The sequence below is a fragment of the Apostichopus japonicus genome, chromosome 2 (genome assembly GCF_037975245.1).
Source record: "Apostichopus japonicus isolate 1M-3 chromosome 2, ASM3797524v1, whole genome shotgun sequence".
Taxonomy (NCBI): Eukaryota; Metazoa; Echinodermata; class Holothuroidea; order Aspidochirotida; family Stichopodidae; genus Apostichopus; species Apostichopus japonicus.
Genome location: NC_092562.1, coordinates 11910869 through 11925176, shown reverse-complemented (window position 1 = coordinate 11925176; position 14308 = coordinate 11910869). Strand labels below are relative to the sequence as shown.

The window sequence follows — 14308 nt, the reverse complement described above, 5'->3', positions numbered from 1 at the left end:
CAATGACAAACTGGATGTCTTTGTTAACACAACTTATCACAACTTCTTAAGAATTTTATTTTCATTCATTCATTCATTCATTCATTCATTCATTCATTCATTCATTCATTCATTCATTCATTCATTCATTCATTCAAAGAACTTTCTTTCAGTCACTTTTGAAATAAACAACATAATAAACAGAAAATGAATATCTTAAAGAGAAAGAGACTGAAGAGTGCCCACCAGAAGCTTGGAGTAGCTTATAAACATGAAAAACCATTTATAAAATACAAATATGTCTAAATATGGAACAATAAAATGAGAGAGAGTGAAAAAATACAAAGAAAGGGGTCACAGCTAGCTATATTTTAGGTGAAAAGGCTATAACAGAGCCAAGGAACTGTATGTCAAAGATGTTTGTCAATGAGATATTGTTTAAGGGCATCTTTTAAAAGTAACATTTGAGGGACATTTAATCACATTCAATCACTAATATACATGTGATCTGCACCCAAAATCAATAGGGACTATAACTGAATGAAGGCATCATTGTGCTAGCTAGGTATTAACTGTAACTGGCTTACCCTTTTTGAATTTGGTGTTTACAACTTTTGAACTCACAAGTCATGAACAGAATATTCACATAGATTATTATTGCAGTAATGGTTAAATTGAAAGACAATATAAACCAACAAGATTATTTATGCAGAAATTGTTGTTTAAACACAAATATGAAGCACTGTCACTTGACAATAACCATCATCCATTGGTTCTAAAATAAGATCAGGATAGGATTGGCTTTAATTTTGCAATAGATTTAATCTCCTCTTTTGACAAATAATCATGCACAGATGAAATTATCAAAAAAGTATTTCAAAAGGTGCAAACTATTCACTAAAACAGGGTATATACTGATGAAATGGTAACATTTTAGATGGTCCGGTAGACTGTGGAACACAATTCAATGCAACACCACAAATTTCACATGCTTCCTAAGCACTATAATGTGATGACCTGTGATATGACCTCTATTTTAAGTATTTAGTCAAATGTTACTAACAAAGTCAAGAGTAGTCATTTTTGTCAAAATTTCATATTAATCCAAACATCAAAAAAGACAATTTCTGAATTTATATAGTTTGATGGTGGTGATTTTTGAGAATGCTGGATATTTTTTTTTCAAAATAAGGGAGACAGCAACAGATGGTAAATAGAATGAAAGTCACAATAATATAGAGGACTTCACTAGGTTGTGTCACTGTAAAATATGTCTTAGAATATAAAACCAGTGACACAGATTCAACATTGCATTTCATTTAACAACAATGGAAGAATTGGTACAATTACTTAAGGAGAAAATTATGGGTGTGTAAAAAGCAGGTTTCCTTTGCAAAAGTGAGTACCACTTACAGTAGTGTGGGTTTTACATGGACATCTGTTTGGGACACATACTACAATGAGCTTTGTGGCCCTCATTTTCATGAAACTAACTGCTTTGTAGGAATTGCAAGATTGCCAATTTCCATGCTATAAAATATGCACACTCTATTGTAATGTCCTTGTCTCCAACTGCACTCAGATTAGTCACTTTATGCTTAAATGTAGTGCTCATGTCCTTGGAGACCGAATTGTTTTTGAACACTAATTGTTGATTTTATTAAGACAACAGTGCAAACAACTTACAGCAGTAAACCAATGAGCCAATTAAGATTCAAAAACAACGTTGTGCAATGAACATAGGAAGCAAACAGTCTGTTTAAATAGAAAGTTTCACCATGTTGTCATGTTCAACTAAAAAAAATGATATATCCAACCTTCCTGAAAAATGCTGTCCAAACCAATCCTGAAGGAATTCCCCAAAGACTCCTCATGAGATGAAATAATAATAGGAAAGTGCCAGGTTAGGAATATGATGCTAGAAATATAATCCCCAAACCTTAACCGGTTTGTGAATTTACGAGCGACGTACTCACCTCATATAACCTATGCATTACCTTATTAACCTCGCTCTAGCATCTGGCAATTTGTCTGTATGTGAGTGTGGCCATCTCCCTTCCGTAATTTCCAGGCCGCACTGGTGCGGCACCGGACGGAGAAGGGGGAGAGGACCGACCAAGGGGCGGAAACCCCGAGGATAAAACCAAAAACATTCTCACCTGAAGAGGCCCTAGGTGGGCTGTGGTGGGTGACAGGTGGGTCCTGAGTGGACCCGAAGTGGGTCCAGAGTGAGTCGTCGTGGGTGTAGGCGGGACCCCCACGACATCCCTCGAAAATTCCTGGGGGGAAGGGCCGTCACATGGTCATATCTGTGTGGCCAGTTCCCCTAGTATCCGAGGAGGGTATCCGACGTGGTTGTATGGTTCCGTCCGCGAGGTCCCCCATAGTGGGGAGGCGGGTCGGGATGTTATATGAGGTGAGTACGTCGCTCGTTAATTCACAAACCGGTTAAGGTTTGGGGAATTCACAGCGCGTACTCCCTCATCTCATATAACCTATGCATTTGTGACACAGGAGCCCTGGCGGTGGGTCGAGGATCTCGCGGGCGGCGGACCTAGGGCCGCTCGGGCAAAATCCCCTTCCGTGGCAGGGGTGTTTGTGAGATAGCAGGCGACAAAGGAAGACGGGGTCTTCCAGGCCGCCGCCTTCATAATATCTTCCAGGGGAACCCCCCGGAACCACGCCCTGGACGTGGCGTGGCCTCGGACGTCATGCGCCCGGACGGGTTCCCCAGGCTGGGTGTGGGCACGTATTAGGTCGGCCATCCACCGTGAAATGGTGTCCTTTGAGGCCGGGGTGTAAGGCGACCTCGGTAAAATGAAGAGCCTGTCCGAGGTACGTAGCTGTTTGGTCCTCTCTATGTACCACTTAAGGGCTCGGACAGGGCACCAGCGCTTGTCTTCCGCGACTAACGAGGCTTGTGACAGACTCGGTAGGAAGATCTCGTTCGGGGTAAAGGTTACTGATTGGTTCTTTGGGAGGAAGTGAGGGTCAGGTAGTAATCTGACTCCTCCTGGTTCAAACCTCGTGAACCCCCGTTGGAGGGTGAGCGCGTGGAGGCAGCTTCTGCGCCTGGCAGAGGCGGCCGCGATCAGAAACAGTGTTTTGTGTGTTAGCTTGTCCAATGGAGCATTGTGTAGCGGCTCGTACGGAGAGCCCGCGAGGGTCGTCAGGACCTCGTGGAGGGCCCATGATGGGGCCAGGCGGCGCCTGGGAGGGCGTCTGTGGAACATGCCCCTTAAGACCTGGCGGAGGACCGGGTTGGTTCCTACTGAGGAGCCATCCGAGAATCCGCTGTGAACCGCCGCTATTGCGGAGCGGTAATTTCTAATTGTACTTATTTGCTTCCCTTCTCGGAAGAGTTCGAGTAGGAAGGCCGCCACCTGGTCTACTGAGGCCTCCACGGGATCAACAGCGTGTCCCCGGCCCAAACATAGTATCGGTGCAGTCTAGAATCGTATGTTTTAACCGTGGACTGCCGGCGGGCATCCACTGCAATGTCCGCAACCTCCGGTGGAAACCCCGCTGTTTGGAGCGAGAGCCGGAGTGTTTCCACGCAGCTAGATGGAGGCTTGTGATGTCGGGGTGGGTTATTTGGCCGCTCCGTTGGGAGAGGAGCTTGGCGGCCGGTGGGAATTTGTATGGTAGGTCCACCAGCATCTCGATGATGAGTGGGAACCATGCTTGATTGGGCCAGCAAGGGGCGATCAAAAGCATGTCCGCTTCCACGTCCTGAAGCATCGTGAGAACTCTGCGGAGTAATCCCAGTGGGGGAAAGGCGTACTTTGAGAGGCCCGCCCATGAGACGACTAGGGCGTCGGTCTTCCAGGCCTGTGGGTCGTGGTATCTGGAGCAGAACGTCGGGAGTTTGGCGTTCTTGGCCGTCGCAAACATGTCGACGGACGGCCTGCCGAACAGGTGAAATATGTGGTCGGACCACGTTCGGGAGAGCTCCCATTCCCCATTGTCTAGATACCCCCTGGACAGTGCGTCTGCCAGTATATTGTCTTTCCCTGCTAGGTGGGACGCCCGTAGGCCGATCAGAAGGGAGTCGCAGAGGACAAGCAGGTCCCATGTCCTGCGTAGGAGGGCCAGGGATCGAGTGCCCCCTTGATGGTTGATATATGCCACGGTCGTGGTGTTGTCTGACCGGACCGTGACAGTGTGGCCCGTTAGGTGGGTTGCCCAGTGACGTACGGCCCTCAGGACCGCTTCCGTCTCTAAAAGATTGATATGGAGACCCCTCTCGGGCTCCGCCCACTTGCCGGCGACTGTGTGTGTGCCCCATACCGCTCCCCAACCGCTGAGGGAGGCATCCGTCATGATCGACGTTGTAGGGGCTGGGTTTCCGGAAAGGTCGAACTGCCGCGATCCTGTCCGACTCTGCCCACCACGTGAGAAACGGGCGTAGCCCCGTTGGAAGTGGGATTGGCGTTGCCGCCGACGACCGATCCGGGGCATAGTGTTTGAGGAGGTGCCGCTGGAGCGGCCTCATTCTGAGTCTGCACAGGTCTAGAAGGTCTGTGAAGCTCGCCATCTTCCCCAACAGGCGCTGCCACGTGAGCGCTGGGGTATTCCGATTGCCTAGTATTTTTCTGGCCGTGGCCACTAGGCTCGCCGTTCTTTCGGCCGTCGGGTAGACCATGCCGCGGGCGAGGTCGAGACGGGCCCCTAAGTATATCATCGATTGAGCGGGCACAAGGCTGGATTTCTCGACGTTGATTAACCAGCCCAGTTTCGTCAGGAGGGAGACGGTGGCGTTTGTACTGGCGAGAGCCCCTTGTTGGGAGTTGCCGAGTACTAACCAATCGTCTAGGTAGGCGAACACCATTACCCCGTTTCGACGGAGGTGAGCCAGGACCGCCCTCGTTACCCTGGTGAAAACTCTGGGTGCTGTGGAGAGGCCAAATGGTAGCGCTGTGAAGCGGTAATCTATGGCCTTGTACCTGAACGCGAGGAACCGCTGGTCCTGGCGTCGGATGGGAATATGTAGGTAGGCATCCTTTAGATCGACCGAGGATGCCCACATCCCTGGGCACAGTAGGTGGAGAATTGATGTGAGAGTCTCCATCCTGAACCTCTCCGGTCGGATGGACCTCCTGATGAGAGGTCTGAGGTTCAGGATGGGCCTCCAAGTCCCGTTCTTCGGCGTGAGGAAGAACGAGGACCGGAAGAGGGGGCCGTCCGCGTTTGCGGTGGTGACCCGCGTAATGGAGCCTTTTTTGAGAAGACTGTTGATCTCGTTCTCGAGGGCGGCCCGCTTTTCCCGTATCTCGGGTACTGACGTGGTTGCTAAGAGGCCATATTGGGGTGGGGTAGACGAGAACTCTATCTCGTAGCCCCTTTTTACCACGTCCAGTACCCAGGCTCCTGGGTCGATTTCCTCCCAGTGAGCCCAAAAAACTCTTAGTCGCCCCCCCCACCTTGGCCTTGGGCGCTAGGTGGGGTGGGCATCCCTAGGGCCGTTTACCGTGCCCGCGGCTTCCGCGGTATTGCGGGCGGTACGGCCTGTGTTCGGGCCGCAAAGGAGCAGATTGTTGCTGTGTTCGCGGGGCGCCCCGACTCTGACTGTAGCTGGATCTTGGTTGCTTAAAGCAGCTACCTTGTCGTGAGTCATAACGTGGGCGCGAGGATGAGGTCGAGCGGGACATGTGTTCGTCCGCCTTCCTCAGAGATTTCATTCTCTCTGCCTCCTCCTGGAGTTTCTCATCGAACTTGCCGCCGAAGAGGTCACTGCCCAGGATCGGTAAGTTGCGGAACCCGTCCGCCGTGGATCTGGACGACCAATTCAGGGAGTTCAAAACCAGGTCCCGACGTGTCAAGGTGGCCTTAACCGAGACGCGGGCGAACTGGTCTAATACCTTCCTGGAAACGGGTCCCAGGAGGGCAATGATGGCGGCGGTATCTTTGCGGGAGATACCCGATGCCTGGGCCTGTTGAAAAGATCTGTTCAATAGCTCGGGGAAAAGTAATAAGGCTGATGAGTACTTCATCCCTGCGCGGGAGGCCCTGTCTACGTCGAACAGGGAGGATTCTGGGGTCTGTGCACCCTTCTCCCTGAACTTGTCTTTGCCGTCTAAGGCACCCGCCGACCGAAGTCTCTCCTTCACTTGAGGCGGGATTTGGGGTGGCGTGAAAAGACTTTCCCAGTCTTCGTCGCCCACGTGGAAAGTGCGATGGGCTGATCGCTGGAAGGCTGTCCAGCGTTTCGCCTGTGCCACCGCCTCGAACCGCTCTCTACATTCCACATCCACCGGGATGGAGGCTCGAGGCTTTTGGGCGGCCGTGTTCAATGTGAGTTTGGATGCCGGCCCATCGTGGGCATGCGCATCCACCCTTTCCTCGAAGCCAAGGACTCTGCGGAGTACTGCCGTCGCCTTCTCAAAGGCTTCGCTTAAATTTCTGTACCCCGTAAGGGTTCTTCATCCTCCGCCTCGGAATCTCCACTGAGGAGGCGGGCACTAGCTGCGATTGACAGCGCGTCATCAGTTCTGGAGGAGACGTCGTCCCAGGGATCTACCTGGGCCTCCTCAGGGGCGTGATCGTCCGTAACCGGTGCTGGCGGTGGCGCCGGTTGTGGTGGAATGGACGGAGCCCCTTGTTGTTCCGGGTCCTGTTGACTCGGCTTTTGCAACAATTGTCCCAGGAGGTCTTTAACCTGGGAAAGGAGAGCCTGCCCCGAGTCTGGGGATTGTCTCCTCTTTGGTTTCTTGGCCCTGTGTCGCCCAGAAGAATGTCCACTCGAGGACGAGGGCGACAAGCCAGACCTCGACCTGCGTCGAGGTCGCCGGTGTCTTTCCCGGCTCCTACCGCGGCTACGGCTGTGGGTACGGCTTCTGCTTCGGCTTTGGCGCCGTTCCGTACTCTCCGGGGAGAACCCCGAGGAAGCTCTCTGGTTGCGGTCCCATGACCCCGGATTAGAAGTAAATAAGTCCGCCACCGCTTGTCTTCGGGGGGCTTCTGGACTCCACGTGGCCTGATGTGGACGGACCCTCCTGGGTCGCGGCCGTGGCTGAGCTGACGCCGCACGGGAATTAGCTCCATCTCGTATGGATACCCGTTCCTGAGGAGGGTTTGAGCCATCTCGTATGGCGCCCTCCGTTCCCCCATGTTTAGGGCTTATGCCATCTTGTATGGCCGCCTGGGGTTCCTTCGCCGGCGGCTTCTTTTTCCCCTGCTTTGAGGAAGCCGCCTTCTTTCTTTTCTCTGCGGCTTTATCTGACAGCCAGGTACCGATCAAATCCCAGCGCTCCTGGGTCCAGTCCTGGCAAATGGAGCAGGTCTGCTTGCTCCCGCATGGGCGACACTTTGGGCACAAATCGTGTTTGTCCCATGCTTTGAACGGACGGAACTGCTTGCAAGAACGGCAGTTTTCCATCCTCTGAAAAATCCCGAAAAAAAAAAATTGAATTTTTTTTTTTTGAGAAATCTCCGATTTTTTTTTTTTTTTTTTGAAAAATCTCCGAGACTTGAAGCTGTGAAAACTAAAATAGAAACAGCACGGAACCAAATGAAATTCGTATCTAGACCAGTACGAAGAAATAAACAAGGCAGTTACTTTACTGCGAAAGGATAACGTACACGACTGCTGTACGAAAACAGTATGAAGAACTAAACAAAGCAGTTACTTGACTGCAAAGTAAGACCACGTACACGACTGCTGTACGTGAAAGTAAATAAACGCTAGGAGAACGCTACACTAAAGTGCGGGCCTAGCCACGCTACGTGAACCACGTTCACGAGGCAAACCAAAAAAACGTTCGAAAATCACGAAAGAAAAAACGGTTTAAAGACAAAAAGCAGTTCAAACGTGCAGGACGTTGAACAGATGAAAAAGAATTACAAAAACAACGATAATATTTCGACGAAGTAATTGAAATCTTAGGATTTAGTGAGAGCAATAAGAGAGCGATACTTGCGCAAAAGGCTGGCAATTACGGAAGGGAGATGGCCACACTCACATACAGACAAATTGCCAGATGCTAGAGCGAGGTTAATACGGTAATGCATAGGTTATATGAGGTGAGGGAGTACGCGCTGTGAATTCCAAGTTTATTATTACAATTAATGGTGAAATTAAGAAGCATAGCTTCATAAATAAAGTTATGACTTACCAGTTACAAACACCTGAAAAGAACACTGAACATTTGTATAATTGTCACAAAAACAGGACACCTGAGTGTCTGATGAAATAGTGCTTCCATCTGCTGGTACACAACTTGATGATGACACGTTCATATTGGTGGTCTGTAAACATGTGGGGTTGTTAAAAGAGACTGAATTTCCAGCATCAACCATGATGGTTCCAGGACACTGTAAAATTACTGTTAAAACAAATGGAAATTAGGCACAGGAAACTTCTTTGTCTTTTTGAATGATATAGGCATTAATTATGATCCACAAATAAAAAGACTCCCTTTACAAAATCACTTTAGTTAAAACTGTGCATAAAAGTAAGTTGGCCTGACGTTTTGAACCTAGCAGGATCTTCTTCAGAGGCTAAATGACAAGTAACAGTAACATAACAGACAAATACACACACAGACTACAGACAGGTTAATGAGCAGTGTGAACGCCATGAACAGGAGAAAAATTTTGGTTATATTTTCCGTGTTATTACCCTTCCATATTGGTTTTAATTATTGGGAAGTCGTTACAATAATAACGATAATAACAATATCACTTTAACTATTGAAACACACATTGCAAATTACTCTTCTTTCAGTAGGTGCCCGAAAAATTCTCATCATATTGCCCGAATTTTCACACAAAAAATCGAAAACACACTGCAAATTTTTCTTCTTTCAGTAGGTGCCCGAAAAATTATCAGCATATTGCCCGAATTTTCACCAACAATTTTGGTTGGGAGGGCTGCAGCCCCCCCCCCCCCACCGACTCCTACGCCTATGGTATAGGAGATAAAACTGTAGAGGGACAAGTAGAGGATTAAGGAAAGAGGGTAGGGAAAAATTTGCTTATGCTTTTCACCAGAGTTCTAATCAAGTCATTTCCATTTCAAGAGTCTAAAGTAAAGTGTTATTTCATATACAATTTTTTCCAAGTAATGTCAATTTGCTCGTCCTTGCCAAAACACAAGTCAAGAAATTGTCAAAGTTTTGCTATTGCACATGTTGTTACACTGTTACTTCACCCTGAATTTTCTTGTTACATATTTGCTGACACCTCATACACATCTTGTTGTGCTTGCTGAGAACAGTGGTACAATGCAAAGTGTTTGTTTATTGAGCATGAAATGAGGCCTTTGCTTTGGCCTTTCACAAAGTTAAAGGAAGTAATAGTCATCCAATTCTTTCAAATTCAATTTTGTTTCACCTTTTAACTTTCATTTGTAGGAAATGTGTCCCTACACTGTATCTGTCGTGTTGCTTTTGTAATGTTTTGAAAGATTTCTTATGGTAGCATGTAATATTGTCTGTTTTTACCTCCATGGCGTTACATACCAGTTTAAAATTGAGGTTTCCTAATGAGCAGCTATGAAAAAGTATAGTGTGTTCATATATTGCATGAACAGCTTGGTACTCAGTATTGTTTAAACTCTTCGCTAATGTTATGACAGATATAACTCTTTATTTTTTGGGCAATCAGTCTTTCAGGTAAAAGATATTTCCTCCAATAAAAGAGAAGTTCCCTTACAAGGGGTTTTCTATTCGATTCTTTGTTTGTCATACTGTAGGTGTTAGAAACTGGATCTTGTACTTCATACCACATGTCCACAAGACTACTATATATTGAGCGCTCTTAGAAGACAAACATGCTTGACTTCTGCTCCTCTGTACCTTGAAATGCACACTGTCTCTTGCTAGAAAGTTTTTAGAGATATGCAGTTGCACATACTTATCCATCACCATGCAAGTTATACATCAAGCAGATACCTCCTGTGGGAGGGAGGGGGGGGGGAGTATTGTTCCTATCACTATAGTTTGAATCCATCTCTCATGGAATGCTAAGGAATCTGCAGTGCAATGTTACTAGTATAACGCTAAGCACATGCAAGGAAATTATTCCCGATGGTAACCACACCCGAATCTTTGCATTGCACGCTCAAGTTTTTATAAGGGGTGTGATGTAGTATACCAAGCACATCACTTGTCAGAGATTCCCCCACCCAACACACACCATCTTTGAAGTGGGCAATTGCAACCAAACTAGGTATTTGTACATCGTCTGCTATGTAGTGCTTACACTTATCTCTACGACAGGGGAATCATGTTGAATGTAATGATGGATATGATGCTAACTTTGCTACAATTTCAATGATGGTTGTGTAACATCACTCGCAAACTTTGCTGCCATGTGGACTGAATTGTGATGGGCCAATTTCTAGCAAACTGAAATTTGATAGATATTCTCATTTGTGGTATGGAATTTTCTAAGCAAAAGCCAATTTTAACTTTTTAAATCTGCTAAAACTGATCACTAGGGCCATTCTCTGTGTTACATTGGAATGCGAGAGGTCTCGATAATTAATTCTTAACGAGACACAAGCCTGAGTTCGTTTTCGTAAGGAACACAGACAAATTGACGAGTCTAGAGAATTTGAATGAGAACGTAAACTATATTGAACAATGGAGTTTGAACCAACAACAACAAGTGGTAAATACAAATATATAGTAAATTACTTACAAACTTAACAAGATAGGATACACTTTAAAACACTCTGGTCTCTTCCAACGGCGATATCCCTCAGCGGCCACGACCTTGATGATGATGATTCTCGGTCCGTTGTACCGCAAAATTCACTGGTCCTCGACGAAGTTTCTCGCGATCCCAGAAATAGCAGTCACCTTCTTTCCGGCAATGCTCCAAGACAGACTTCCAGCCACAATCGAGTGAAGCACAAGTCAAACTTCTCGCCGACTAAATATTACCAGAGTCTGTCCAAAATCAGCTTTATAGCCACCAACTCCTGGCGTAACGAACTTCCTCAACGGAGACGAAAATTCTTCACCTTCTCCGAAATAACGACTGGAAAACTGAAGCTTAACAGCAAAGTCCTCTTCAAACTTCTGAATGGAAGTGTAGAAACAATCTTGGTATCGATACCTCAATCCCTCAGAAACTACTGGCAGTTGAGCACTGACGATATATAGTAGAACGGTATAATATGTGTCGTCGCTTGTATTCGTTCAGAAACTGAGAAACTTTCCGATCTGGGCGGGTTTTTATACGATTCGCCATGTCAAGAATCATCTAGATCTTTCTTGATACACCTGAGTAACAATCCGACCCAGTTTCCCCGTTTCCGGAAGTCCTATGCATATCTCGCGAAAATTCCAGAGAATCCACGAAGATGCTTGCACAGCGTATACAACGGGACTTCATGTGTAACCGACGGCAACAGAGACCAGCGTGCAATCATAAGGAATATACCAGAACAATCGTGTATTGCTCATTACATAAATTACATTCTAACACGGTAACCCAACCTAATTTCTAAAATATTGATTTGTCACGTAGGCCATTTCAAATACTTTCTATATTATAACATTAGGTTCCTCACTAGCAGTGACTAGCGTTAGGCTACAATGGGCCCTCGTAACATCTGGAAAATGAAACGGGCATGAAAAAACTAAAGTGTTCATCAGGACCAAATGTTACACTTTTTGTTTTAAAGGGATTCCTCAAGTTTTCTGTTTCATATTTTTTTCATTAAAATTACAACCATATCATACTAATTTGCATAAATTTGCATTATTGTAAGTTTTAGCCAAAATTTGTAGTTTTTAACTGTATATTTCTTTTTTCTGCATAAGTATCTAGAAATAATAATTCAGTTATCAACTATCACATGGAGGCAGTTATACATGGGTCCATTTATTTCATTCCTAAAGCAGAGGTTCCTGATCTTCAATTCTTTGTTAATAATGGGTGCTAATTAGCATAATTTTGATGTCACACACGTGACCAAAATAACGCAAAAGTTTTCATAAAAAGTAACTAATGTGCCTCATGATGTCCACACTGATGCAACCGTTCTTGGCACAGACTGTTAGTTATGCAAAATATACACTCAAATAATTATTCCTACGATTAATTAATAGCCTCTAATCTTGTCACACACGTGACCGACGTCACATGTGTGACATTTATCCATGAAAATGCAGAATGTCACACATGTGACCCTCCAAATCATGGCAGTAAAACTGTTTTAAAGTAATTCCTATGGAATATCAACATCAGTGCTGTTCTGTGGTTATTACGACATGGAAGCAGGACACTTCGCCCAACAACCATTTCGCCCAACTGCCATTTCGACCAACCTTACCATTTCGCCCAACCAGCCAGGTCATTTCGCCCAACCAGCCTGGTCATTTCGCCCAACCAGCCTGGTCATTTGGCCCAACCAGCCTGGTCATTTGGCCCAACCTTGATTAAATATGATACTTCAAAAGGAAACGTTCAGGAATTGTTAACGTTATAGGATACAAACCGAACATTAAGGAAACTTGAGGATCGATCAGTGTGTTAGGTGATGTTAAGGAAACTTGAGTAGTAGTAGTAAGTTGAGTCTCCTCTATCCGACATGCTCAGTGATTAACCTCCGCCACGTATCACGATCTTGCGCAATGTTTATTGCTTCTTCGAAATTGTTAATATTAATATCCTTGAATTGCGATTTTATTTTTCCAAGCAATGTAGTCACGGGCCTTCCAACTGGTTTAGCAGTATGTCTCAGTGCTTCTCTTAAAGCAACCTTTGCTGGAGCGTCCTCTTGAAGCCTTGCTACATGACCGAAAAATCTCAATCTTCTATGTGCGACTATCGATGACCAAGATATTTGGTTGGTTTCGTTGTAGAGCTCATCATTTGATAACCAATTATTATTGGTCCATCTAATGTTGAGAATATTTCGAAGTAGTCTCCTTTGAAGTCGTGGTTAAATTGATTAGGCCTACTTATGTGATTACATATGTGGTTACATTGATAAAGTGGTTACATTGATTAAATATAGTACTTCAATATTACGGACGGGTTTTATTTTTTTTTCTTCAATTTAATAAGGAAACGTTCGGGAATTGTTAGTCAGAAGGATGGATCAGTGTTTTAGGGGTTAGGTTTGATAGGTTTTATGAAGACCGATTCCCCTGTGTTTGTACAATAATATAACTTCCATTGTATGCGTAAACGCCTAAAGTAGTGTAATCCTCCCATTATACCCGAAATAACTGCTCAGACTCCGATCGATATCGAGCAGACGTCACTTTTTTATTTCAAAGTGGCTATTCTTACGACTGTTCCTAGGAATAATTTCCGATTACGCATGCGCAGTTGCTATTTTTATGACAGGAGTACTATTTTTTACGACCAGGAGTAACAATAATTTCTGGTTAGGGTTAGTGTTTATAGGGTTAGGATTAGGATTGGGGTTTAGGGTTAAAGTTAGGGTTAGGGTTACCCCTACTACATGCGCAGTTGCTTTATTTACTTTACTGCGCTTGAATTCGCCTTTGTCGTAAGAATAGTTGATAAATAATTGTTACGACTAGTCATAAGAATAGCCACGGCCTTTTTATTTACCTATTCCGAAGTAACCTAACCCAAAATAAATCAAATTGAACTAGTGGAAAAGAAAAAGTAATATTATTCTGACTGAATATTAGTAAAAATAAGGTTGGGCGAAATGACCAACACGGTTGGGCGAAATGACCATGCTGGTTGGGCGAAATGACCATGATGGTTGGGCAAAATGACTATGCTGGTTGGGCGAAATGACCAGGCTGGTTGGGCGAAATGACCAGGCTGGTTGGGCGAAATGGCAGTTGGGCGAAATGGTTGTTGGGCGAAGTGACTAGAAAGCTTACGACATTAGCACTGCAAAAATTGCATACTATGGACTGAAAATCAGAATGTCACACACGTGACCCAACAATGTCACACACGTGACCGGATTTTTTTAGCTTATGTAGTATTATGCTAATTTTAAGAAGTGAAATATTGAGGTGAAATGTCTTGTTAGAATGGAAACAAATTAAGGTAGAAACATGAGAAATTAGGGTTGTCCAGCCCTGTTAAAAACTGAGGAATTTGCCAATGTTTTTTGGTGAAAAAAAGCCAGTTTCATTTCACGTCACACACGTGACCGACCTTTACATGACCTCTGCCAGCACATGAATGTTCTTAATTTGGCTAAGCTATATGGTTTTTGAAAAGAGTCCCCTAGTGCATACTTAAGTACTACAATCAACCCAACTTTCTTTACCTAAAAGTAGTTACTTAGTGGTAAAGTGCAAATCTCCCCATTTTTCCGTCACACATGACCGAGAATGGCCCAATATATGTACACTGGCTTCTGCTTTGTTGCATTCCA

General features: G+C 45.2%; 1 protein-coding gene across 11 annotated transcripts in view; it reads right to left on the bottom strand.

Moving 5' to 3' along the window:
- Positions 1-14308, bottom strand: part of LOC139978210 (uncharacterized) — a 264286-nt gene that overhangs the window by 157312 nt on the left and 92666 nt on the right. For all 11 annotated transcript variants that reach the window (XR_011796925.1, XM_071988242.1, XM_071988196.1 and 8 more), the window contains exon 12: positions 8094-8303. Coding sequence is in view for 10 of the 11 variants with exons in the window: in XM_071988242.1 (XP_071844343.1) it covers positions 8094-8303 (210 nt within the window). In the remaining variant the exon portion in view is untranslated. The remainder of the gene's footprint in view (positions 1-8093; positions 8304-14308) is intronic.